This window comes from Malania oleifera, chromosome 12 (assembly GCF_029873635.1).
Source record: "Malania oleifera isolate guangnan ecotype guangnan chromosome 12, ASM2987363v1, whole genome shotgun sequence".
NCBI lineage: Eukaryota > Viridiplantae > Streptophyta > Magnoliopsida > Santalales > Ximeniaceae > Malania > Malania oleifera.
The window spans coordinates 3,488,837-3,516,635 of NC_080428.1; the positions used below are offsets into that span (position 1 = coordinate 3,488,837).

At 36.0% G+C, this 27,799-nt stretch overlaps 1 protein-coding gene across 1 annotated transcript in view; it reads left to right on the plus strand.

Moving 5' to 3' along the window:
* LOC131144568 (uncharacterized) overlaps window positions 1–27,799 on the plus strand; it is a 102,705-nt gene that overhangs the window by 20,904 nt on the left and 54,002 nt on the right. The window contains exons 4-5 of the mRNA XM_058093270.1: window positions 16,175–16,330; window positions 16,466–16,622. Of these exons, the coding sequence (XP_057949253.1) occupies window positions 16,175–16,330; window positions 16,466–16,622 (313 nt within the window). The remainder of the gene's footprint in view (window positions 1–16,174; window positions 16,331–16,465; window positions 16,623–27,799) is intronic.

Consider the following 27,799-nt stretch of genomic DNA (forward strand, 5'->3'; position numbering starts at 1 on the left):
ACAGAGAATAAGAATCTGAAGAACTCTCTTTCGGAAAATTCAAAACTGCTTTCATCTTTTAAATTTTATCTCAGACCAGAACATAGAAACTTCCTGCTGAGAATAATAAATTCCTTCATCATCAGAGGAGACCTTCTCAAATCAGTACTCAGTTAACTTCCACAGAGAATCAATCAAATCTAGGTGCACTTGTATTTTTTCAAAGATCATCTGATTTCTAGCTTTCCGAAAGTAATAGATAGTCGCAACCTAGATCAATTTGCCAACATTATCAAGGTTTGAATTGCCCATAGAAGAAAGTCTATTCGGATTTTTATCCCAGTTCGGAAGAGCTCCCTACAACTTAAGCTTCTGATTTGCTTTAGATTAACCTGACCAAGAACAGAGCATTCAAAGAATAAATGGTTTCTTGACTCCATGATATCTCCACACGTAATGCATTTAGCATCACTACATTTTCCCCAAGTCAAAATTTTCTCTTTCATATTCAATCTGTTCAACTCAGCCAGCCATGTTACAAATGCCTGTTTAAAAATGCTATTCTTCAGCAAAAGAGCTTTAGTCCACAACAATGGACTCTTTTTTTTCTCTAATGTGATCCCAAGCTGAATGAAATGAGAAAGCACCATTTGCTGTAAAGTCCCAATACACTCTATCAGCTGTCTTACTGGTTGTTAAGAAATTCAAAGAGGAGTCTATTTAGATTATCATCCCAGTTCGGAAGAGCTCCCTACAACTTAAGCTTCTGATTTGCTTTTAGATTAGCCTGACCAAGAACAGAGCATTCAAAGAATAAATGGTTTCTTGACTCCATGATATCTCCACACGTAATGCCATTTAGCATCACTACATTTTGCCCAAGTCAAAATTCTCTCTTTCGTATTCAATCTGTTCAACACAGCCAGCCATGTTACAAATGCCTGTTTAAAAATGCTATTCTTCAGAAAAACAGCTTTAATCCACAGAAATTTACTCTTTTTTTTCTCTAATGTGATCCCAAGCTGAATGAAATGAGAAAACACCACTTGCTGTAAAGTCCCAATACACTCTATCAGCTGTCTTACTGATTGTTAAGAAATTCAAAGAGGAGTCTATTTAGATTATCATCCCAGTTCGGAAGAGCTCCCTACAACTTTAGCTTCTGATTTGCTTTTAGATAAACCTGACCAAGGACAGTGCGTTCAAAGAATAAATGGTTTCTTGACTCCATGATATCTCCACACGTAATGCATTTAGCATCACTACATTTTCCCCAAGTCAAAATTTTCTCTTTCGTATTCAATCTGTTCAACACAGCCAGCCATGTTACAAAAGCCTGTTTAAAAATGCTAATCTTCAGAAAAACAGCTTTAGTCCACAACAATGGACTCTTTTTCTCTAATGTGATCCCAAGCTGAATGAAATGAGAAAACACCATTTGCCATTAAGTCCCAATACACTCTATCAGCTGTCTTACTGATTGTTAAGAAATACAAAGAGGCCTTGAATGCTGTTACTATAATTCGCCTGTGATTTTTATTATTGTTGTTGTTGTTGTTTATTTTTATAATAATAATTGTTATTATTAGTATGGGAGTGCTCTCATAAGCCCCAACCTCTGTAAATGATAAAAAGGGGATGGCTATCTTTATCTCTCTTGTGAAACAACCCCCCCCTCTCTCTCTCTCTCTCTCTCTCTCTCTCTCTCTCTATGACATAGTTCTCTATGGCTTCGAAAGTAGTAGGTGCTGCTAAAGCACTCAATTCAGACTGAAGGAAGACCTTCAATCTGAGATTGGACAAGGTGGGAGAGTTTCATTTTTTGTTTGTATTCAAGAATAACATATTGCACTAGATTGGTAAAACTCTTGAAAAAGGCAGCTCTTTTGTTGGCTGATGGTCTTTCAGAATTTGTTAAGTTAGAGAGGGGTTGTTGAAAGTTATGATGGGAAATCTGCTGTACTGATGACGATTAGGCAGGCAAGGGTGGGGGAGTATTTAGAATTTGGATTGGGATGGAAAGGTAAGACTTTTCTTGTGTTTATTCTTGGTGGCACAAAAGGGGGTGGTTGGCGAAGATTTGCTAGCAAATTTTCCGATTTAGCTTTGGAGCTTTGTCTTCAAGTTGGAGGTGGTGGTATTGCAAGTCCTTCTGCTCCCAAATCATGGAGTCAGATGGCTATAGAAGGGAATGTAGGTGAAGGAGAAGGTAGCACAAGTAGATTCCAACCAGGAAAGTAGGATGTGGTGCAATGGAAATATAAGCGGTGCCTTTGGTGCGGAGGCGAGCTGCAGTCAAAGGTTTCCGGGGTGCCGATGCCAGAAGGCTTCTGTTTGGAGATGTATGTTCATATTTCTAAATGAAAAGGCTACTGCGCTGATCAACTGATGAATTTAGATAATGGGCCCAACTCTCAAGCCTCAGTTCACAGAAGCAGAATATGGGGAAGGATTTTTGCCTATCTATAAGTGAAGTCCAAAGTCTCTCTCTAGCTCTCCAAGACACGTGTGGAACAGATCAAGATGCAGAGCAAATTCAGGATATCGATAGCTTTGCTTTGATAAAGTCTCTTGGCGACAAAGATGGAAAAATCAAGTGCATAAAAATGCCTAATGAATCTTGTTTTGCAGAGGGACAAGAGGCTGGTGTTGCCAAGGCTAATTGAGGAGATGGTGATTTGGGTAGGAAATCTGATATTTCAGGCTCTAAGTAAGATAAATCCAAGGGCCCCAAGGCTTACGCTCGTCTGAGGCTGCTCTGATGGGTTCGGAAATGAGGGAGTTATATGAAGCAAAGAAAGAGCACTTTGGCTAGACTTTGCCAAAGATTTTAAAGGGAAATTTAAAAGGAAAGAGTTAAGAATTGTGAAAGATATTTTTGCTAAGAAGACGGGCAATTTTGTATTGGGGCTAGCAAAGGAAAGGAGGAAATGAATTTTTTTTTTTTTGGGGGGGGGGGGGGGATCTATCAGATAATGACGGTGATGATCTGAGTTTGATTGTGATGGGGGTTTGTTGTTGGATGAGTTTAGGGAAAAATATGGATAAATTTCTGGTTCTTGTGATGTTATGTTTTTGAAGATGATGGTTTGGTTAATGAATTGGGATGCAAGGATGGAATTTTACCTATACTTGCGGCGGAGATTCCAAGTAAGGATTTAGAAGCTCAAGATCTTATGGACGAATTGGATTTAAAGTTGTGTGAACCTAGAGGAAATGTAGTGCAATTTGACGGGGGCAATAATAGAGTTATGAATGCTTAGAGGGAGTTAGCTAAGTTGAAGTGTTTAGTTAATTATGACGGAAAAGGATTGAAGAGGGGATTTCTTAGTTATTTGATTTGATTTTTATTTTTTTTGGGTGGATTTCCTATCCCATTTTGTTTGTAACTTCTCATTCTCATTTTAATATACCTTCTTTTTCTATAAAAAAAATTACTGTATATTTATTTTAATAATAATGATCATTGTTGTTGTTGTTGCTGGTTGTTGTTATTATTGTTATTGTTTTATTTATTGTTGTTGTTGTGTTGTGGTTGTTATTAGTCTTATTATTGTTGTTATTGTTATTTTTAATTAATTTCTATTTTCTATATTAATTATTATTGTTCTTATAATAATTAATATTTATTTATAATTAATATTGTTATATTATTGTTGGAGGTGGTGGTGGTCATGGTTTTAAATCGCAGTAGCGGGTATCGTAACGTAATGGTAATGGGTGTAACGGGCAGCGGCAGTAGCGGATGTTACATAACAGGAAGCGGGTCTAACGATTGTGAATTTTTTTCAAGCACACACAACCTTGTGCATATTAGCGTACTTGCATGTTTTAAGCTTTTAACCTTTCTTAGAAAGAGTTTTAGTATATTTTGGATCCTTTAATTCGACTAAGTTATTTGGTAAGGGCAACAAGTTTACATTTGTTTTAAACCACCATTGATAGAAAAATTATGTTATATTTCTCATTGTTCTTATCTATGATACATTTGTATGTGTGCTAAATTAATTAATAAAACAAAATACATTATACACTCCATTAATCTATTAGACACATATGACATACAAATAATACAAATATAAAATAACTACAAATGAAAACCATAAATTTGGTTTTCAGTTTTTTCGCAAATAGCTAAAAATCGACAGCAGAAACAAAAAACTGTCAACATAAACAAACGCGTTCTTATAATTTGTTTCTTCATTGTGCAGATATAGAAATAGAAAATAGAAAACAACAATGATACCAAACAGGCCTTAAGGCATTAGGAGTTTGGCCTATTTGCTTAGCCAGCCCACTTTAAATCCTTATTGCCTAAGATCCAACCCAAGTCCATAATTATCGTCAAACATCCTGCCCCACTCTACCCCATCTTCAATGCACTCCCACCTTCCTACAGAACCCTAGCTGCCTCTTCCATCATTGCTGTAGTCCCCATATAGAGATTTTGTCTTGCCAATAATAGTTATGTTAGATTACCACTTTACCTAAAAGCTTAAGTTGTTAGGCTGTGGGCCAACAATATATATCAAGCTTCAACAAGTTGAAAAGGCTGTTATGCGTTTGCTGCTATTGTGTCTCATCCTCGTTATGACTACATAACTCCAAAATTGATTACATTGTATCCCTTCGCTTGTACCGCCATTTCTAGTATGGACCACCCTAGCCAATGCACAAAATTCTTTCTCAAACCCTTTACATCCATTCCCTTTTGATTCACCAGGAGCAAACCTCGAAATGTGCGGCCCACCGTTGTCTCACAATGTCAACCCTAGCACTTCGAAAACCCCTTCCCAACTTTCAAAACCCAACACTACTCCCTTTGAAAACCACTTCACAGCCATTGAAAAAAGTCTCGCCCACTGCTCACAATTCAGACTATGTTTGAAAACAAGCAAAAATTCTCCCTTTTCAACTCTATTCAATCTTGGATCGAGGAGTTCCCTTCAATATGGACAAAAAATCTCCCTTTCCCACCCTATCCAATCTTGGATTGAGGAGTTCCCTTCAATATGGACGGATTGAAATCAACCCCCTCCTTTCATGACCTGCAGTCACCATAATGCTTATGAAGGTTTATGAGAGAATAGAGAAGAGAGAGCCGCTTGTTCTCCTACAAGCTAAATGTTATCTTATCCTTAGAAAAGAAGTAAAGGAAGTTAGGATTTGGAATTATGCCTAGATTATTATTTAATGGGATCATGGTTTCAAATTTCCACGAAATTGTTGAAATTTTTGTCGAAATTTGCGATTTCCATCACCCTCAAAATTGAAATGGCAGTCGATTTCCATCTTGCATAATTTCAGTCAAAATCTCAACGAATCATCCGAAATTTATTGAAATCTTGAAATTTTAACAAAACTTGTTGAAAATTTTAATTATACGATGACATTTCATCAAAATTCAAATGAGAAATTTAGGAGTGAAGTGAAATTTCTATCTTAATTTATTTTATTTATTTTATCGAAATAAAAGATTATTACAAATGCTTTTGAAATTACATGAAAAAATAGACTTACAGTAACATTTTATTTAACCATTCATGTCTAAATTATCATTATTTGTATAATAAATAATATAGAAATAATTTATGAATTTCATTTGTATTAATTGAATATGTCTAATGTACATTATCTTACAAATATGTTTGATACACATACTTATTTACAACTTTTCTTCCTCATACAAAACATAGATGTATTTAATTTGTAATGTAGTAGTCCTAAAACTTATATTATTATGTTTGTTAGCCATTTCTAAAGTTTCACAAAGAATTCCATGCTTTACTACTAATTTTTATTATTTTTTTCAAATTGAAATCAAAATTGACATCGAAATTGAAATTTCCGTACTTTTGGAGCTTTGAAATTTGAGTTGAAATCAAAATTTAATACCTTGAATGGGATATATATGTATATCCAGTCAAATAATAATCAACTTCATATATATATATATATATATATTATGTATCATTTGCTCATCAAGATTCTTGTGAATACATGATTATAGTGTTTGGCATAATCTGGGTATTCTAATCTTATTTCAATAGGACTATGAGAATGCTTCAAAACTTGTAATGATGATAATAGTATTGCTTACATGCTTGTTATGTGCATATGTATATAGAGCAGTAATAATTGCAGCAACAACAGCACCGACAAGCAAAGCTTTGGGGTCAACTACATGAATCCTTTCCCACCAATTTGCACAATCTTGAGCAATTTCTTTCGATAACTTAAGGGCTGTTAAATCATTGCTCACTATCTCATTCCTTGTTATTTTAGGTCTACTCCTACCCCTTATATTGCCCACTAACAGTAAATAGCTCACTCCTACTCACTGGTGCACTATTTGGTCTACGCTGGAGGTGCCAAAACCGTCTAAGTTGTGCCTCCCTTATCTTACTCGTACAACTGCAATGTCTAACCTGCTGTGAATATATTCATTCCTTAATTTATCTTTTAGTATTATACCACTCATTCACCTCAGCATTCTCAATTTGGAATCTTTTACTTTATGGATATATCATGTCTTAGTTGCTGAGCATTCTAATTCATATAGCATAGCTGGTCTTACAACTGTCATATAAAACTTTTCTTTTAATTTTAAAGGTTTTCTATTATCACACAATATGTCTGAAGCACTTCTCCATTTTACTCACACTTTAACTCTATGTATAACATCTTATTTGATTTCTCCTTTAGCTTGCAAAATAGATCCAAGATATGGAACACTAGTAGTGTTATTAATTTCTTAATCATCAAGTTTAATATTTTCTCCAATATTCCTCCTACAACTAAATTTAAATTTCTTTTATTCTGTATTATTTTTACTTATCCGAAAACCTCTAGATTCTAAAGTTTCTCTCCTTAATTGTAACATAGATCCTACTTAACCTCTAGTTTCATCAATAAAGACAATATCATCTACAAACAATAGACACTGTAGAACCTCAATTTGGTTACTCGTAATAAGTTCTTCCATCGCTAGTGTAAAGCGATAAAAGCTCAAAGCAGATTCTTGATTTACGATTATTATGATTAGAAGTTCACTAAACTCTCCACTTGTAGTCCTAACACTAGTCATTTCTCCATTGTACATATTCTTAATGACTTTAGTATATACCTACTACATACTCCTTTTGCTTTCTTAAACCCACAATTGAACTTCCTTAGGTACCATATCATAGGCTTTCTCTAAGTCAATAAAAAAAATATTAAGTCCCACTTCTTTTCCCTAAAATTTTCCATCAATCTTCTTAAAAGATGTATAGCTTATGTGGTTGATCTCCCAGGTGTAAGGCCAAATTGATTTTCTGAGACCCTAGTTTCTATTCTTATTCTCTGTTCAATCACCCTTTCCCATAAGTTTATTGTATGACTCATAAGTTTAATTCCACGATAGTGATTACAATTTTGAGTACCTCTTTTATCTTTGTATATAGGTATTAAAGTGCTTTTCTCCTTTTCATTTGAAAATTTCTTAATTTTTTTATAATAGTGTTAAATAAATTAGTTAACCGTATAACTCTGTTATTACCTAGGCATTTCCAAACATTATTTGGGATTTTTGAGATGTCATCCGGTCCTATAGTTTTTCCATTTTTATTTTTATTTTTTTTTGGCAAACTTAACTTCATTAACTCTAATTTTGAAAATAAATATTAAATTTTTAGTTTTTTTTCTTTTACTTATTTGTCAATTTTAAGTTTAAACCTTCTATTTGCTTCTTGTTAAAATATCACTTGACCTAAAAGCTTAAGCTATTAGGTTGTGAGCCAATATATAAAGCTTTAGTAGTTTCTATTAAATAGTTTGTTAAATTAACTTCATCATCTTTCTTTTATGTCTATTGTCTTCTTTGACCAAGACTTTATCATCCTCATTTTTTATACATTTTGCATTACCTAAGTCCTTACTTTTTCTTTCTGTGGCTTTAGCAAGATTAAATATGTCTCTTCCCCTTCTTTTGTATCTAATCGATCATATAAATTATTATTTGCTCTATAGTTTAGCGTCACTAACGATCTTTATTTTGTATCTTTTCTTGCCTCTTTATATTTTTCAAAGTTTCCCATGTTCCTATGTTTTTGCCATGTTTTATACCAAATTATTTTTGTCTTTATGACTTTTTGGACATCTTGATCACACCGCCAACTTTCTTTTGCTATCTTTTTAATAGAGCTAGGCTATCCTACTCCAAAGAGTGTTTGCATCTACACTATCCCTTGTTGCCTAATCATCCTCATTGGTCATTTTATCTTTAAATTTTGTTATATTTTCTCCCTTTAAGTTCAACTACCTAGTTCTCTTGCATTGATTTATGTTACACTTTCTCTTCCATTTTTTAATATGTATATATGAATACTAGAACTCTATGTTGTGTAGTTCAAATTTCACCTAGGATCACTTTACAATCCTTACATGCTAAACAATCTATCATCCTAGTTAAGAAAAGGCTATTTTGACTTCATTTTGTCCACTCTTGAAGGTTATTACGTGTTCTCTCTTTTTAAAGCATGTATTTGTTGTTATACAGCCATATGACATGGTGAAGTCTAAGATCATATTTCAAACTCATTTTTATCTCTGTATCCCTATCCTCCATGTATCCTCTCATGGCCTTCATTGTCCTTACAAATGTGTCTGTTTAGATTAGCTCCTATGGGTATTTTCTCAATCTTTGATATCCCTTGTATACTATCCATATCTTTTCAAAATTGTCTTTTTTAAGGTTTTTTGCTATGCCTATTATAGGGACAAAAGCACTAATGAAATTTATTATCTCTTGACCTAGGACCGTTTTGATTTTTATGATTCCATCCCCTACTCTTTTAACATCTAGAATATTATCTTTTAATCTTTGTCTACAAAGATTCTCACTCCATTCTTATGTTTTTCTTTTATGGTATACCAAAGTTTAAATCCTGATTTTCAATTTCTCTAGCTTTCTCCCCAACCCACTTGTTTCTTGAAGGCAAATTATGTTAAATTTTCATATCATCATTGTGTCAACTATCTCCAAAGTGTCCCTCTATTCCATGTTGCTAATTTAACCCTAGCCTCTTGAACTAACTCCTTTACTTGTCCATGTTGCTTCAGGGTGATGACCTAGCCCACCGTTGGCTCACTGCACATGGATGGTATAAGTGCAATGCGTCGTTTGTAAGGGGCGCCCCTATGCATAATTGCTGAGGATTTATATCATAGAGATTTGACAAGTTTGACGCTTGCTGTTAGCAACCTAGCGCAACCCTCCTCCTTTACCTTGGTTTGGGAGTTGGGACTGTTTGTGCGTGAAAAGATTTAGGACATTAAGTGCATCATAGGCAGCTTTATAATAGTAATAATTATGGTAATTTTTAATAATAGTAAAATAATAGTAGCAAGAAAAATGATAATGCTAATTAGTTAATCATAATAATAAAAAACAAACAGTAGCAGTACTAGTGGTAATAATAATAAGAATGACAATTGTGAACAAAATTAGGGATAATTTCATCATAGAGTGATATTTTTGAGTTATTAAGTGTCATTTCTGTGGAAATCCAAGATTATGAAAAGGTGAGGTGAGTTTTGAATACCCATATTCTTGGGGTATCTTGCATTCCTTGAGACTGCAAGATAATTGTCCTGTAGGATTATGAGGGTTTGCGAATGTGGGTGCCCAACATTTTAAATGCCACAATCATGGGAGTTCTTCATAATAACTCGGTCTGAACTCTCCCCAAGTAACGACATTCCTTTTATTGTCTAATACACTTTCTGTGGAGTTCATTACATATTCCCCATCGGTTTCATCCTTTAGTAAGTGAAGTATTTTGCATGCACATGACACCTATCTTTTAGGATTCATGTGGAGGGTGTGGTTCTGTTTATTTCTTGTTGGTATCACTGTTAGTTGGGGAACTTTCTCTTTTCTCATGTTGCTTAGTAGATAATTGCTGAAGTGTTTTTTTAGTAAGGGACATGGACTCTTCCACATTTCATTCATTCTTTGACCAATGATCATGGACATTATTAATGCTTCCCTCTGGTTCTAAGTTCACCTTTGGAGAACATCCAACTTGTTTTTTGCAATGTACTGGAAAATTCACTAGGAAAGCATACTTGTTTGCTTAACCCTCTCAGCTGCCTTCTCTTTCTCATTCCACATGGCATCTAATCTGATCAATGATGAGCCTGTTAAAAATTGTGTTTATCTAGAGTTGCTTCTGTCAATGTCTTCGCAAAGGCTAGCTTTTAAATTCTATAATATATCCTTCCAGCTGGTATTATTTCATGACTGCTGGAATCCTCCAAGTTTGTAGACAGTGGCCATTTTCTTACTGAGTTTTGGTCTTTTTATTGATCACTAGGATAATCCGTACATTTTTTTTACATGACTTCAAATGAATGGAGTTCAGCACCCCCGTCGAGCACCTAACAGAACTTTCAAATGGCATTGGCACTTGAGAAGTTGAGGTGTTGATGTTAAGAATCACCTTCTCCTCAAGGCACATTTAGGTGTTAAGAGTCTGGTAGAGCCTAGGTACATGGTGCACATGTAAGTGTAGTAAGGCATGTTCTGTGTGTGGATATGCATGCGCATGCACACTGGCATGCCTATGCATGTTCAACATAAGGCAGTCAAATTTTGTAGCTCATCATATATAAAACTAATAATAATGTAGGTAGTAGGCTATCTTGATGGAAACATCAGCAATTAAATGTAATCTAATAACTCAATGAAGATCTATCCTTTTTCTCCAAAGGTGTATATAACTATAGACAAAGTATATTTTTAATTAAATTTCTGCTGCTACATATCTATTGTGATGGCAAAGCATAAGTGAACTTCTGTGACCATGTATATGTTATGATTGAAAAGCAAGAAGTAATTAAAATGGAAAAGCACTAAAGTTGTGTTTGGAAGCATGTATTTCAGGCCTTGGATTTGGATTTGTGTGGATTTGGATGAAACCAAGTACAATTTTATATTATATTGCTAATTATTCAAATCCACACAATCCAAATCCAAGGTCCAACTTTCAAGCTCCCAAACGTCTGGTAAAAGAGTTTACAGTTTATCATGTAGTATGAATGTTGGATTACCACTTTGCCTAAAAGTTTAAGTTGTTAGGTTCTAGACCAACAATGTATATCAAGCTTTAAAACTCCATTGCACGTGCAGCCCAACAGTGCGTGGAGAGATAAACACACAATAGATGACACCCATTATAGGGAATGCATTTTTTTTTTAAATAGCACACAATAAACACATGCAACAAGGCTAGAACCTAGGATTTCATGGTAACCAACTCTGATACCATGTTGAATAATTAGGTAAAATGGAAAGCCTAACACAGTGATAGGTCTCCCTTTATTTATAATATATGTCATGTATATACCAATGACCATATCACCTTCTCTAACTCTCACTCATTAACATAACACTAACACACTAATAATGCTAGATAACTAAAATAACCATTAACATGTTGAATAATTGGGTAAAATGGAAGATCTAGCACATTGATAGATCTCTCCCTCTTTTTATGATGTATGTCAAGTACATATAATGACCATATTATCCTCACTCACTCATTAACATAATACTAACACACAAATAATGCTAGATAACTAATATAACCATTAACACTCCACCCCAAGCTGGAGCATAGATATCATTTTTTGATAACAAAAGAATTTCTTTGATAAATAGGAATGTATAAGAAGGAGAGTGTGAAGCATCTTCTTTCAAATTTCTGGGCAACCCCAAGAAAGTAAAGAAAGACAAAATGATAGGAACATTAGAAACAACCCAAAAAAATCAGCACGCCCTATCAATTCAACAACGAAAGCCAATTACGTTGAACATTTGGAAAAACGCATCTCCTTGAAGTTCCCATTACCCACATACCAAAGGGAAGCCAAATGTTGAATTTTCTCCCAAACCTGTAAAAGAGCTTCTCCCTAGCAAAAATGAGGAGCATAGATATCATATGCTCTCCTATCTTGTTACAAATTAATTTAACACGAGCACCCCAAAGCTTTAGCAAACAAGTCTACAAGCTCCATATCAAACTTCACATAAGTGGTTGTAGTGAGCTTCTGCCCAAGCTTCTGCCGAACAAAGTGGCCATCAACTTTAGTGTGATTTGTCCGCTCATGGAAGATTGGGTTGGTGGCAATATGAATAGCAACTTGATTATGATACATCAACTCTATAGACTGAGAATTTGGAAAACCTCGTTCTTCCAACATATTTTTCACATACGCAAGCTTATAGATAGTGTGAGCCATGGCCTATACTTTGACTCAACACTTGACTAGGCCACTATAGTTTGTTTCTTACTCTTCTAGGAAACCAAATTATGACCAATAAAGATACAATATCTGATTGTGGATCTTTTTTTGAAAGGTTATCTGGCCCAATCTGCATCTGTATATCCTTGAATGTGAGTGTGAACCCGATCCTAATGTAAGAGACCTATACTAGGTGCATCTTTGTGATATCTCAAGATGCGAATAACTGCATCCTAGTGACTTGTTCTCGAGGAATTGAGAAACTGACTCACAACACTTGTTGTGAAAGATATGTTTGATTATGAGATAATTCAACTTTCCAACAAGTCTCTGGTACCATCCTAGGTTAGGCAACAAACCACGCATATCTTATCATAACTTATTGTTGTCATTCATGGGTGTATCAGCAGGTTTGGATCCCAATACCCAATCTCATCTAAAAGATCGAGAACATGCTTCCTTTGTGACAAGATGGTTCCTATACAAGATCTCGATACTTCTATAACCAAGAAGTACTTTAATGGTCCAAGGTCCTTGGTTTGAAACTTACTCTTTAGTAAAAGCTTTGGGTCCTAGATGCCTTGATCATCATCACTAGTGAGCACAATGTCATCCACAAACGCCAGAAGCATAATCCCACCGGATAGAGTTTGATGATAAAATATAGAGTGATCTACTGCACATTGTCAGAGGCCAAACTCAAGTACTACAACACTAAATCAGCCAAACCTTGCTTTGGGACTGACATACTGAGCTTGATTCCCCCCCGAGCAACATACCCAAGTGGTTGCTCCACCATGTAGGAAAGCATTCTTCACATCTAAATCATGTAGAGGCCAATGATAAGTAGTGGCTACGGAGATGAACACACGTATTGAGGTAAGTTTAGCAACTAGAGAGAACATGTGTGAATAATCCAAACCTTACACCTAAGCTTATCCCTTAGCAACAAGGGGAGCCTTCAAACGAGCCACAGAACCATGAGTATTGACTTTCACATTGTACACCCAGCGATAACCAACTACAAACTTCTCAAGAGGAAGAGGTATCAAATCCCAAGTATCATTATCATGCAGCGCACGCATCTCTTAAACCATTGCAGTCTCCATCCAAAATGGGATAGGGATTAAGAATTAGATTTTGGAAGAGCAACATAAGATAAAGTACTAACAAGACAATAATAAAAGGGTGATAAGAAATCAAAATGAACAAAATTAGAGATTGGATGTTGGGTACAAATGTGTTTTGCTTTCTGAACAACTATATGGGGATCAACATCATGGGAAATAAGACCATCTGATGAGGGAACTAAAGGCGTAGAAGTAGAAGCTAGAGGAGGCTCTCCTTCCTTGAGTTGTCGTTTGTGTATTTGCAAATTGGGATGATCCAAGCTACAAGGACTCCAACTAGATGAAGATGCAGGAGGATTGGAGACAACCGATAGGTCGGGATTTGGAAGGCAAGGTAGAGGAAGGGACTCATCTAGGTCAACATAATTCAAGAAATTAGAGTAGTATGGTGTAGACTCAAAAAAGGTGACATCAGGAGAGACAAAGAATTGATGTAAAGTAGGGCTATAACATTATTATTCCTTTTTGAGTATAGGAATGACCCAGAAAAAATACATTTGATAGCACTAGGATCCAACTTATCTATTCCTAGAGTTAATTGATGGACAAAGGAAACACAATTGAATATACGAGAAGGAAAGGAGAACAAAGGAGCCTTAGGTAAGATAACTGAACATGGTATTTTACCATCAAGGATAGAGGATGGCATTTATTGATGAGTGAGCGAGCTATGAGCATGACATCACTCCAAAACTTTGGGGACATTTGTTTGGTACAATAGGGTCTGAGTGACTTCTAGAATATGTTTGTTTTTTCACTCTGCAACTCCATGTTGTTGTGGATTGTGCACACAAGATGACTGGTAGATCATACTAGAATTAGTCATATAGGTAGTGAATTGGATGCTGAAGTACTCCTTAGCATTATCACTACGAAGTATATTGACTTCCATATAAAACTGAATCTTTATTTGAAAATGGAAGGCACGAGATATTAAACAACTCAGAAAGATCTTTCATTAAGTACAACCAAGTCATCCTAGACTAGTCATTGACAAATGTAAGAATGTATCGAAGCCTCAACTTCGATGTGACACAACTAGGACCCCAAACATTGGAATGGACTAGCATGAAAAGACTAATTGCCCATTTGTTGACCTAGGAAGCAAAGGGAACAGGATGATGTTTTCCTAATTGACAAGATTCACACTCAAGATTAAAAACTGAACTCAAGGTAGGAACTAGCTATATCAACTTGTCCAATGATGGATGACCAAGGCAACAATGGATTTTTGAAGTGGTGTAACAGCAGCTATGCAAGCAATGGGAGGAGAGGGCAATTCAAAGTAGTAAAGCCCATGAGCCTCATGTCCTGTGCCAATTATCTTTGTCGTCTTCTAATCCTTAATAACAAAAGAATTTGGAAAGAAGGTTGCTAAACAATTTAGTGACTTTTTAAGTTTACTAATTGACATGATATTAAAAGGGGATTAGGAATGTACAAAACAGAAGAAAGAGAGATAGAGGGAGCAGGATTTACTGTTCCTATCCCCTTCATAGTAGTATAAACCCATAAAAGGGTAACTTGGGTAGATCTTTAGAACTAGAGGGCACAAAAGAAGTTGGTTGCACCTGTCATATGGTCAGTGGCAGCAGAGTTGGTAATCCAAAGACTAGTGGGAGAGATACCAGATGAGATACCAGATGAGATACAAACTGTAGATTGTCTTTCTAGGCAAAAAACTCAATGTGATAAGATGCTTGTTGAGATGATTGATGCTATAGAAACCTTGAAAACTCCTCTGCTGAGAGAGGCATAGTGCCTGGTTCACTCAAACAAGTCACTAATGAGCAAACCATACCTTTGGGATTTGCAAACTCCGTCCCAATGCTCACAAACTTAGACCGATGTTGATAATATTGTTTTCTGGAACAATTGAAGCAACCATGAACAAGGTGATACCACCATGAATCAGCACAAGGCTGCTGCAGCACTAAGAACTTAGACACAGCCCCAAGAAATCAACACACAGCACCATAAAAATTGGAGCAACCGTGAACAAGGTGATCCACCATGCACGAGTCACAACTAAACTAGCATAAGGTTTCCACAGAACAAAAAAACTTACACACAGCCCCAAGAAACCGGCACACAGATATACAGTTCCAAACAACCATTAACAGAGTGCTCCAAGTGAACAATAAAAAAAGTTGAATTTGTTGAACAAAATACATGATGAACAACTTGATATTATGATGTATGGAGGTATTTAGAACATTCTGGAAAAAAATAGGAGCATCTGGCAAATGGAGTTGGAGCGCCCGACTTACAGTCAGCGTGTGGGGCACTCTCCAGCTGTGAAGTTTCACAGGGCAGCATATTGGCAGGTTCTGAGTGTGGCTATGTGGTTATTTTTGCAAAATATAAGGTGTTTATTTTGAGTTTATCTTAGGACAGCAGCATCCAGGATTTTTCCGGCGGCCATGGTATTTTCCTGCAGCTCCTAGACTTTGCTTCTGGTTTTTGGTGGTGCAGATTATCCTTTTATGGCAGCATGTTTGAAGTTTAGGATTTGTTTTTTGTTTGATCATAGGGTTTAGGTCGGATCTTGCTTTGACATCATGTTAGATTACTACTTTGCCTAAAAGCTTAAGCTGTTAGTTTGTGGGCCAACAATGTATATCAAGCTTTAACAATGAAGATTTGGAAAAATTGTGCTTCTTGCCATAAGATTTTGCACCTTGAAAATGGCATGTGTCTGGAAAAAGTTGAGAGACCGGACTAATGTTTGGTGTGTATCTTAATACATTTTCTTATATATATTCTATTTTTGTCAGGTTGACATATGGGAAGAAAGGAAGGTTTTTGGATCTCGTGGTCAGAGTCTCAAGGATGAAATGCTGGGCAAGGCGCCTCCTCCTTCAACAGCGAGCAATGGGAAATTTTTGAACCCTGTCAAGATTGTGAAGAGGGATGCTTATTCAGTGAGAATTGTAAGAACATACATATTCTTTGCTAGTATTTTTTTGAAAAGATTAATTTGCCCTTGTATATGCTGCATTTTTAGATATTTTATTTATTTATTTACTTGTCATTAGTCTACCTAAACATGGTTATCTTAATTTCAGAAATTGGCCGTTGGAGGCTTGCCAGAAAGAATAGTAACTGCATTTCAATCTGTTCATGATGAGCATCTTAATGAAGAAACTGCCTTGAACAAGTGTGAAGGGGCTGTTCTATGCGTGGGAAAATTGGAGAAAGATGTTGAGAGCACCTTTAGTCAAGGTATTTGTTGTGCTTGAAGTCCAATCTTTGCTATGTGCTGGTACATCAAGAATAAAGCTTGCTATACCATGGATTGCATAGCATAAATTGCAATGCATTTTCTAGTGATGATTTTAATTATCATAATGAGCCTTTTCACTTTTTGATGTTATCTTTTAGAAATGTAGGAACTACTGATTTATATAGTTATTGGGAGCTGGAATAATGTATATTTTGAAGGAACTTGCTTTGAAATGCTCTGGAAAAGGTGTGGGCTTTTGAGCAAATTATCCAAGTAATTTAGTATTTACTGGCATATGAATAATCAGTTGACTGATCATGGCAATGGTTTTAGCGGAAAATATCAATCTGTATGGGACTTGATATACAGTATTTTGCTAAGAATATGTAATTGTGAGGATGAGATTAGTAAGAGTGCATTTGTTTTTCTCATGGTTTTAAAACCCGGAGCGGTGACCAACTTTGTAAAGTTACTGGGTCGGTCAGACTGGTGGGTCAAACCGGTTGTTGAACCAGTAATATATATATATAAGTATATATATATATATATATAGAGAGAGAGAGAGAGAGAGAGAGAGATACACACATTAACTATTAATTAAGGGAAATTTAGGCCATTTGTAGTCAACATTTTATCTCCTGATTGTTTCTAAAATGTCCGCAACCTTATAAGTTATTTATTCACAAACGTGTATACAAAAGAAACTTAATAAAATAAGTTTAATTTTAAAATTTTAAAATATTTTTTAACTCTCCCATTATCTCAATTAACACCTACAATATCTAATGTAACCACGGTTTTCCTCCGCCACAAGTGAGGGTTTATTAATAAATTTGGAACGGGGCCACTATAACTCTTTTCAAAAGAGAGGGTGTTAAGAACATAGGCACTGTGTGCCAGCAAACAGTGTGTATGTCAATATATACATAGGCTTTTTATAAATTATGCTAGTAAAAAAATCAACAATAAAACCAATACAAATTTTGTACGACTTTTTTTTTTTGTTGTTATTAAAATGTTTTAAAAACATATTATTTAATTTTATTAAATATTCACAGATAGTAAGAAAACATCTAATTCAATTAAAAATCATATATTCCGTGTATAATTATATACACAAACAGACTTCACCGAGAACTCCAAGTAATCCAAATGACAAACCCCAAGCTAATGAACAGTGTAGACAAATGGGGAACATCCTTAGAGCTACTCCTGCACAAAAAGCACACATTTGGATAGAAAATCTTAAAAGGCATCCTAGTCTGCGGCACATTGTTGGTGTTAACTCTATTAAGGGTCATCAGTCAAACAAACACCTCTATCTTATAATGGACTTTAACCTCCTATATGCACCCTATATGCGCCAATAAAGAGGAAACAATACTTCAGCCATATCCAGGTGGACATCACATCCGTATGAGTTCTTGTTATCTGTAGTTTACACGTTATTCTTCCTTGATACTGATGCCGTGGCTGTTATTTTGATGAGTCATTATGCTGTGGTTGCCCATATTGTCAGTCTTCAATAAATGAACTTCATGTTTCAAGAAAGTGAATTGGTTACTGTGCATATGTTGTATGTTCTGTTTTGTTGATTTCATATTGTTTTTGTTGTTTTTGATAGTTCAGTAATTCCTTAAATTATGTGTGATTGTAGTTGTCAAATTCTGTAGTGTGTATTGGTTTCCGCATTTATGTGTACTATTGTGAATTTTAAGATACATTTATTATGATACCCCAATCCTGATCCTAAATAATAGAGTGAGACAAAGAAGTGGAAAATTATGTGCAAAAGGCAACCATTGGGGACTTAGATATATGTCAATAATGTTCAATTACATGATAAGTTAATTATATTGGTTTCTTAATTAGATTGACTTAGGTTTTTTTTACTTTTTTTTTTTGTTTTCAATTTTTGTTTCTTGCTTTTTTTTTTTTCTTTCTCCTTCTTTTGAGGATTGCTTGTCGTCCTTTAGCTTGTGGTTTCATTTTCCTCATTCTTAATATATTTCTTTTGTTATCTAGAAAATATCGTCATATAGATTCTGTTAAAAGAGTTGGCATACTATTTAGTGTGTTTAATATTTGTTGTGTGAGAGCGGTACTTTTTGCCATGAGGAATTGTTATATTTAAATAGGTCAGTTAGGAGAGTCAGCGAGCTTTAATTTACTTCTTCTTCTGGCCCTCAGTTCTCTTTGCCCTTCTTTCTCTTATCCTAAACTAATTATTCTTTCATTAGTCCATTTACATAATTACATCTTCATGTTTGCATCATGGTATTAGGGCAATAATGTTTCTTAGATCTGAAGTCTTGTCTCTATGAAGTCTGTCTCTATTTTGTTTGCCTGCTCTTTTTTTCTTTAATCATGTGGCTGTTTCTATGCTGCTGTCCAGTTGCATGCATTGTGATTGCTGCTGGTGATGTGCCTCTGTTTTCTTTAGATGGCTAGCATGCTGTATTCGAGCCTGTGGTTTCTGCCAGGCTGCTGTAGCTGCTGGGTTGTGATGGCTGCTGCTTCTGTGGTTATGACCACTTTTTGAAGCCTTTTTTTTTTTTTTGAGTGAGAAGGGGGGGGGGGGGGGGTGTGTGTTGCTTTTGTCTCCTTGCAAGTACTGCTTTTCTGCTCCATGCTTTCAAGTCTTCTTAAGCTGTTTCATTGTGGATCTGTAATGGTTGCTGTTGGTTCCTGCTAGCTGTTGTAATCCACCTCTGTATGTTTCTTTCCAGTTTCTGTAGCCACTGGTTTGTGCTGTCTTCTGTTGTCCCATTCTGTCCTGTGGCTGCTGGATTGGGCTTTCCTATACCTGACCTTGTCTAAATGGTCATTTTTTTTTTTCTCTGGTCTGACTTGTGTATTTTCGGGGGATGGCATCTATAGAGAAATATTTGCTGATAATGTCAATGTGCGGATCACGGCCCTTGAGTTGGATGACTTCCAATTATTTGTTGTGGCTCAAACACTGAGAGTGTGCATCAAGACAAAAGGCAAGTCTAAGTATTTTCTTCATTCTCCTCCATCTCTAGACTTCAAAGATTATGAGTAGATGAAGGAGAACAATGTGCTGCCAATGTGATGTTTCAAGGCTGTTTAGGATGATCTTCATGAGTTTCTCAAAGAGAACAATCAAAGCTGGATTTTTGACTCGCGTGAGAAAATTTTCAATTTTGATAAAGAGAATAATTCTATTAGTGGGTATTGTATTGCTCTTAATGGTATGTGGGAAGAATTAAATCTCTTCCAACAAATCAGTAATCAAGTTAAGATGAATTAGAGGCAACGAGTAAAATTATTGGTTACCAATTTTTTATCTAGTTGAGTCCTGGGTTTTGGACCCATGATCAGATTCATGCTGGATAACCATACTGTATATTAATGAAATGTATTCTAAAGCCCAATAGATCATTCAAGTTGGGTCTAACCTCCTTTCTCAAGCTTCTTCCAAAGAGAGTTCTTCTACGGTTGTGGGTGCATCTAATAGTTTTGGGGGAGTGGCTGAGGTTTAGAAGGAGGTCTTGGAAGAAGTGGCAGTTCAGGACGAGTTGTTCACTGTGGCAATACTCGTGTTTGCAAACTTTACTGTAGTTTAATGTTAATATCTTCATAGGAAATCAACTTGGGGCAACAAGTTGTTTGCCAAACCCCGCAGTCTGGCACACTGCACATCTGGCCACACTCCATTTGGGAGATGGGTGCGTCATCTACTATGTCCTGTTTATTAATGAAGGTGGATGACAACTTTATCTAGTTTTTTACTAGCATATGGCCCCAGTGAAGAACCTTCTTAACAATTTCTGTGCAATGAAACTTTTTGAGGCCATGGCTAAGTGGGATGCATCTTGGTATATTGGAGGTGATTACAACATGGTGCTGTTTCCTCATGAAAGAAATGGTGGAAGTATGGAGAATGCTAGCATGAACTCACTCTTGGAATTCATAAATGTGAATGTCCTCATTGGCCTCCTCCTTGTCTGTGGTTCCTGGACTTTGTCTAGCTCAAGTGATGCATGTTGTTCTTGTGCATCACAAAATTCCTAATCTTGACAGGGTGGAAGAACACTTTCCCAAAGTCTCCCAAAACTTCTCTCAACTCCTATCTCTGATCATTTCTCTATCTTGCTGGAAACATGGGTTGGGGGGAGAGGGGCTTTAAGCATGGGGCCTAACTCCCTTCTGCTTTGAAAATATGTGGCTGGAGCATGAAGCCTTTGGGGATGAAGTTAAGATGTGGTGGTCCACTCTTGACTTTGAAGGCTTTGCAAGTTTTGTGATTGCTTTTAAGCTGAAATGAAGAACTGAAACAGTGGAGCAACTACCTTTGGATATATTTCTGAAACAAGGATTCTATTCCAAGGATCCTCAGGGCGCTGAATGGAAAATAGGTAACTCAAGGCTTCACTACCAAACACAAAGCAAGAAGGCTGCTTGTTAAAAAGAGCTGTCCGTGGTTATTAATATGGAAGAAGCTGCTTGGAGGCAAAAATATAGGGCCTTATGTGAATCGAAAGGGGGATAATGAAATGCTCATAGAGATTTAACGTCTTGAATATAGTAGAAATTGATGGAGAGATCATAGAAAAGGATGGGGGCATGAAGAGGGCATCTGCAATTTTTTATAGACTCTCTACTCCAAATCTTCTATTTGGAGAAAGAAAGTTGTGGGCAACTCTTTCAGCATGATTGGTAAATTGACTTGTGGCTTGAGAATCTCTTCAGCGAGGAAGAAATTTTTCACGCCCTTAAGAACTGTAATAGTAATGATGTTCCAAGCCCCAAGGATTTAAGCAATTCAATTCCCTCTCAAATTTGACATTCTCAATGTTTTTAAAATTTTTCACATTTTGGGCAGCATTGTGGTAACATTAACTTTACTTTTGTTGTCTTAATCCCTTAGTAGGCAGGTGGCATTAACATCGAAGATTTATGTCCTATCGCTTAGTGGGAAGTGTTTATGAACTTTAATTCAAGGTGCTCTCTTTGAGACTCAAAAAAGTGATTGTGAAAGTTATTGACAGGATTAGCATGTCTTTATTGAAGAATGGAAGATTGTGGGTGCAACCATTGACCCCCCAAAAATTGGGTAGCCACTCCAGAGCTGGTAGAAGGGGACTGTTTCCCTGTTGCTTCCAGTGTTGCTAGATTACTGCTTTTTCTTGGCTATGCTTTTCATGCTTCTCATTGCTAGGTGTCTGGAACTTTCTTCTTGTTGGATATTTATTGTTGATGATACTTTTATGATTAACTTTGATGGTACTTTTGTGGTATCATCAAACTATGAAATATGAATGCAGGCGATGAATGTAAATGAAATTCATTTGTAGAATATGCATTAATAATGTCCATAACTCTTGTACCGTTACTTAACTTCAATATTTTACATCTAAAAAGGAAAATCTAATAGTAAATATGCTTAAATATGCTTTTTTTTTAAAAATTAACTAATTGATATTTGCTATTGTGTCATATCCTTGTTTTTCCTTCTTTTTTATGAAAATTGTTGCATCGCTGTATCAGTATAGTCTCATGTTCGTATCACGTGTTGGTGTTGGTGCTTGTTAGCCTGATAGCTGAAAGTTTTTGGGTGGTTGGTGCTTCGATATGGTGTTAGAGCCTCTTTGACCAAAAGCTCTAGGATTGGTCATGGCGGCTTCATTCTTCTAATTAAATTATTGAACAATACAATGGATGGCAGCTATGTGCTTTTCCCAATCTTAGAGCCCAACGGGGCCTCGAACCTTTTAAGTGATGTAACACATCTAACCCTTGCTAGAGTCTTTTAGTTGGACCTTTGCATGCAATATCTTAAATTTTGATTTTGACTAAAATTTTAAGTATACCAAAATACGGAACTTAAACTCTATCTCATTTTCTTGGATTATCCATCACCTTCTTTGGTGAAGAATCCTAAACTCCGTCATTATCCTCTCTCTCTCTCTCTCTCTCAGTTGAGGATGGCTTTTGGTTCTCTCATCTTCTAGGATTATCCATCGCCTTCTTTGGTGAAGAATTCTAAACTCTGTCATCACCTTGGTGTCTTATCCATGCCATCTTCCAATGCTTCTATTTATTTTTGATCTTTTTCATCATTTTTTTGATCCTCGTTTTTCTCATCCATTGTTATTTGATGAGCTCTTCGACCATTATTCATGATATTCTTAATCTTTTTCTTAATCATTGTGGCCTTTTTAAATCTTTTTCCTTCTTTTACCCGTGTTAGGGAAGGTACAGAGGGGGAGGTTCTGGTAATTCTTTTCATTTTCCAAAGGGTACTGATGCAGATGGATGGTGGAATCTCTTCTGTGCTTTGAAGGTTTTTTCGGCTCGTGAAGAGATAATTTCAAAGGATGTAGGATCGATTTCTGTTGTGCTGATTGTGGTTTCAAAAAATTGTGGAAAATGGGAGTGTTTTGGCGCTGAGAAGGCTGAATACCTCTTATGCTGAAGTTCTTCATTCTGCCCCTAGCCAAAGGAGATGGTCTTGTTTGAAATTGCAGTTATCAGAATGCAAAGAATCTGGGTTCTTCTTCAATTACAGGCAATGCTCTGGTTAAAAAATTGAGTATAACTGTTAGCGAATAATCTAAGATCCTCTTTGTTGGCAAGCAAAAGTTTCATTCAAAATAAAGGGCACCAATTGGAGAATAATCTGGGATGCTGTTTATCGTCAGGTAAGGGATTTCATTTGTTTGTTGGGTGAAGTGGAGGCATTTCCTTGATAGGGCTGTTTTTTTTTTTTTAAACAACTGGGGGTTCATCCTCTGATTTGCACCGCAAAGGTCCTGGCACTCTTGGGTTAATCAAAATGGGCCAAGCTATGAAGAAAGGAGGATTGGGTTGTGCTTAAAAGAAATATTCTTAAGGTAGTTACCGGGATTAATGAAGATCATGTAGAAAGATTGTTTGGGTCGGGCAAGAGCCACTCTATTGCTGAAGCATATCAACTGTTCTTTGATAAAGAAGTGAATGCTGTAATTGAAGATGCATTACAAGGGATTGTTGAAGTTCATTAATGAAAGGGGTGTTGAAGGATTTCTAGGGGAAAATTTGTGCAATCTAATGAGTCACAGATGATTGTGCAAAAATCTATTTCTTCTCTTTTATTTTCTTTGATGGTTCTAAGAAACAAAATGATGAGTAGCGTAGAGCTTTATCTTTGAAAGAGGATGAGGTCGGAAAGGAAAGCTTTTATGAGTCTAATGATGATTTGGAGAGCTTATGTGAGTCTGATAAAGGTTTATTGTTGAATCAATTGATGGCGGAACAAGGGATAGGGTGACTTTTTTTTTTTTTTTGTGTGTTATTCACTTGAAAAGTCTTAGTGCGAGGTACCATCTGATAGTACAGTGGATTTGAGGGATATTTTTTTTATATGGACAACTTGAGGTGGGGTCTCAAATTTATGAATGGATCTTTGAAGGTGCTCTAGTTAGTGCTGACCATTTGAAGAAACTTGATAGTCAAATAAAAAATTTAGTTGAAGAGATGGTTTGGCCTATTGTTCCTTTGAGCGATTGTCTTCCTGTTCAAATTGTTAATGAGTTTGCTCCAGTTGTTGAGAATGTTAAGGCTGAGAATGACCTTTTCATGGAAAACCAAAGGGGTAGGTATATTACCCATTCCTTCTGCGTCAAATTCTTCTCTTGACTCTTTGTTCCAAAACGTTGCATCTTATGCAGTAGGGGTTGTGACTATTAATTCATTAGTGAATGAGAAAGACAACTAGGATCCTCAAAAACTCCTTGAGGGCATAGGTATTAAGATGGTGAGCACTTTAGGAAAAGAAAAGAAACTGATAATTTCGCCTAAGATATATAAGAGAAAGAAAAAGAAGGTACAAAAAGTATCGTACGAGTTGGCTACTTCCGTGAATTATGGAGGGGGTATGGTAGAGATAGGGGTGGAGGTCATTAACTGGAATGTTAGGGGCTTATGAGGCGTGAGAAAGAGGTGTCTTATTAAGGAAATTCTGAATATGAGTTCCCTGATATTGTTCTTATCCAAGAAACAAAACTTGAGAGTGTGGATGGTGGTGTGATTCATAGTATTTAAGAGGGTGGATTGTGGGTTGGGAGGTTCTTCCTTCCCAAGGGGCAGCTAGGGGAATTCTCATATGGTGGGATACTCACTTTGCTGTTACAATAGATAGTCTTGTGGGGCTTTTCCCCTTGGCTAATTTATTGGATGTGAATGGTAAGGTTAATGGTGGTTCTCATCAATCTATGGCCCTTCCAAACTTGTTAGGTCTTTGTTTTGAGATGAGTCATATACAGTGTATGGTTTTCACCAACCTAGGTGGAATTTAGGGGGAGACTTTAATTTGTGAGATTCCCTAGGGAGAGAGGGGGAGGGAGGTTTTTCTCAAGTATGAGTAATTTTGATAGTTTTATTAGATGTTGTGGGTTAAGGGATTTTCCTTTGGGTAGTGCTTTATTTTCCTAGTTAGTTTTTATTTAAATTTTTATTTATTTATTTGTTTTTCGGGTTTTTTTTTTGGGGGGGGGGGTAAAGGGTTAGCTAGTTTTTTTTTTTTTTGTGTTCGTGTGTTTTTTATTTTTTTTCCCTGAATAACAAAAGAATTTATATTAGATAGATAGAAAAGAAGGCACAATGTGCAGGGACAGAAAGTCTACCATATAAAAAGAAAAAGAGAAAAAAAAAAAAAAAAAATTTCACTTTCGACTTTTGCCACTATGTAGATGCACTTCATTTTCTCTAATATCACTTAGCTTTAAATCCATTTTACCCATAATAATTTGAGCTTCTAACTCCTCGGAAATCTACCTACATTGGTGTGGGCAAAATTCTATCCCTACACCAAAACTTATTCACCAACCCATCATCATCAAAAGTTGAATCTCCCTATAAACCTTCCAACAGGGGTGGATGAACATAAAGTAAGCCCTCTATTATTGGAATGTTGAGGTTTTCTATCTTTCTCGATGGGTTTATCTAGGCCAATGTTGGATGATCAGATCATTTCCCTATTCTACTAGAGTATAGTAAGATCAAGTGGGGGGACCAACTTGGTTTAGGTTTGAAAATGTGGCTTGGTAATAGGTCCTTTAAATCTTTTCTTAGGAAAGTTCAGTGAGAATGTTGAGAAGGGTTGGGAAGGTTTTAGGTTTGTGAAAAAATTGAAGCACCTAAAAGAAGAGTTGAAAATTTGGAATGTTGAGGTTTTTGGGGACTTCAGGGTGAAGAAATACAATATTCTTGGTGAGATTAATTTGTTGCAGAGAAAAGAAGAGGGGAGCTTTTGTAATGTGATAAGATGAAGAGGCTAAAGCTAATTAATGGTTTAGAGGAGGTTATTTTTAGGGAATTTAGGTGTTAAGAGGAAAAAATGAAGTGGGTGAGGGAAGGGGACTAATTCTAAATTTTTCCATAGTTTGGCTTTTGGTTGGAGGAAGAGAAATGTGATTAAGGGATTGGAATTGAAGGAAGGAGAGGTCACTACTGATTCTTCTTTGATTACTAAGAAGATTGCATATTTTTTTGCTGATTTGTTTATTGAGGAGGATCTTTGTAGGCCTATGTGTGTGGGGCTGGATTGAATCCCTATTTGTAGTGACTAGAAGAGGTGGTTGGATACTTGGAGCAGCCTTTTTAAGAAAGTGAGGTTAAGGCAGCTGTGTCAGATGGAGAGGATAAGGGTGTCCAGATGGGTTTATTATGATTTTCTTTCAAGATTGTTGGGATCATAGTTTCTAGAAAACACTAACACCCTAGCAAACCGCGTATTGGTACAAACATTTTAGGAGGTGGTACTTTTTCATTCCAAAATTCTAAATCTAATGATCCTAAGTTTTAATTCAATATTTTTCATGTAACATATTTTTAATTAGCTAAAATGGATAATTATCGCATTATGATTCCATCCTAATTCATTATTTATGATTTAATAAAAAAAAATATCTTCAAAATTTTGAAACATTTCAATGTTCTCCCGAAAATATACGCGTGCCATTATATATTTTTCACCAATATACTTAATGTTCCACATTTTAGAGCATGTGCCATACAATGATCCCCGTTCCATGAACCAAAACACTCCACGTTCCAAGTAAACATTGGTTGGGATATTGTTAGAGGGGATTTAATAAGATATTCAATGAATTCTTTTTTAATGGAATTTTTGGTAAAAAGCATTTACTCAACTTTTCCCACTTTGTTGCCTAAGAAGAGTAGGTCTATTAAAATTGAAGATTTTAGGCCAATGAGTTTAGCGAATAGTGTGTGTAGGATCATTTTTAAGGTTTTAGCTAAGGGGGCTGAGTTTTGTAATAGGTGATACTCTTTCGGAGGCTTAAAGTGCTTTTGTGGGGAATAGGCATATTTAGAATCTATTTTAGTAGCAAATGAGGTTGAAGATGCTCACAGAAGGAGAAATGATGTGGCGGTGTTTAAGGTTGACTTTTTGAAAAGGCTTAGGATCGAGTAAGTTGGAACTTTGTTAAAAATATCCTTTTTAGAAAGAGGTTTATCAACGACTGCGATCTTGGATGAGGATATGTTTGTCTAATGCTTCTTTTGCTATTATCATTAATGGATGGCCTAAATATTTGTTCAGGGCTTCCATGGAGGTTAGGCAAGGACACCCTCTTTCTCCTTTTACATTTGTTCCTTTGCTAGATGTTCTGAATAGATTGGTTTGTAGAGCTGTAGAAAGAGGTTTCGTGAAAGGGATTGGGGTGGGAAATGAGGGGGTTGTGGTTTCTCATCTTTAGTATGCTAATGATACTATTTTATTTTGTGAAATTCATAGGGAATCTCTTTTAAATGTGCTTACTATTTTGCAATCATTTGAGAGGGTTTCTGGTTTAAAAATAATTTGGGGGGAGTGGTTTAGATTGTTTTAATTTGGACATCTCTAGATCTTTGGAATTGTCAACTTTGGTTGGGTGTGGTATTCTTAATTGGCCTCTGATTTATTTAGGTGTGCCTCTCGATGGTAATCCTAGATCAATTGGGTTTATCATGTGGTGGAGAAGGTGTCTAAGAGGTTGGTTGGATGGGTGCTTTATTTTGTTTAGGTGGGCGTATTACAGTTATTCAGACTTGCCTTGCTAGCATTCTTTTTATTTTTGTTCTCATCTTTAGAATTCCTGTGAGGGTGGCCAGTGTTGTTGAAAAGATTGTAAGAGGATTTTCTTTGGTTATGATGGGGGAGGTTGTC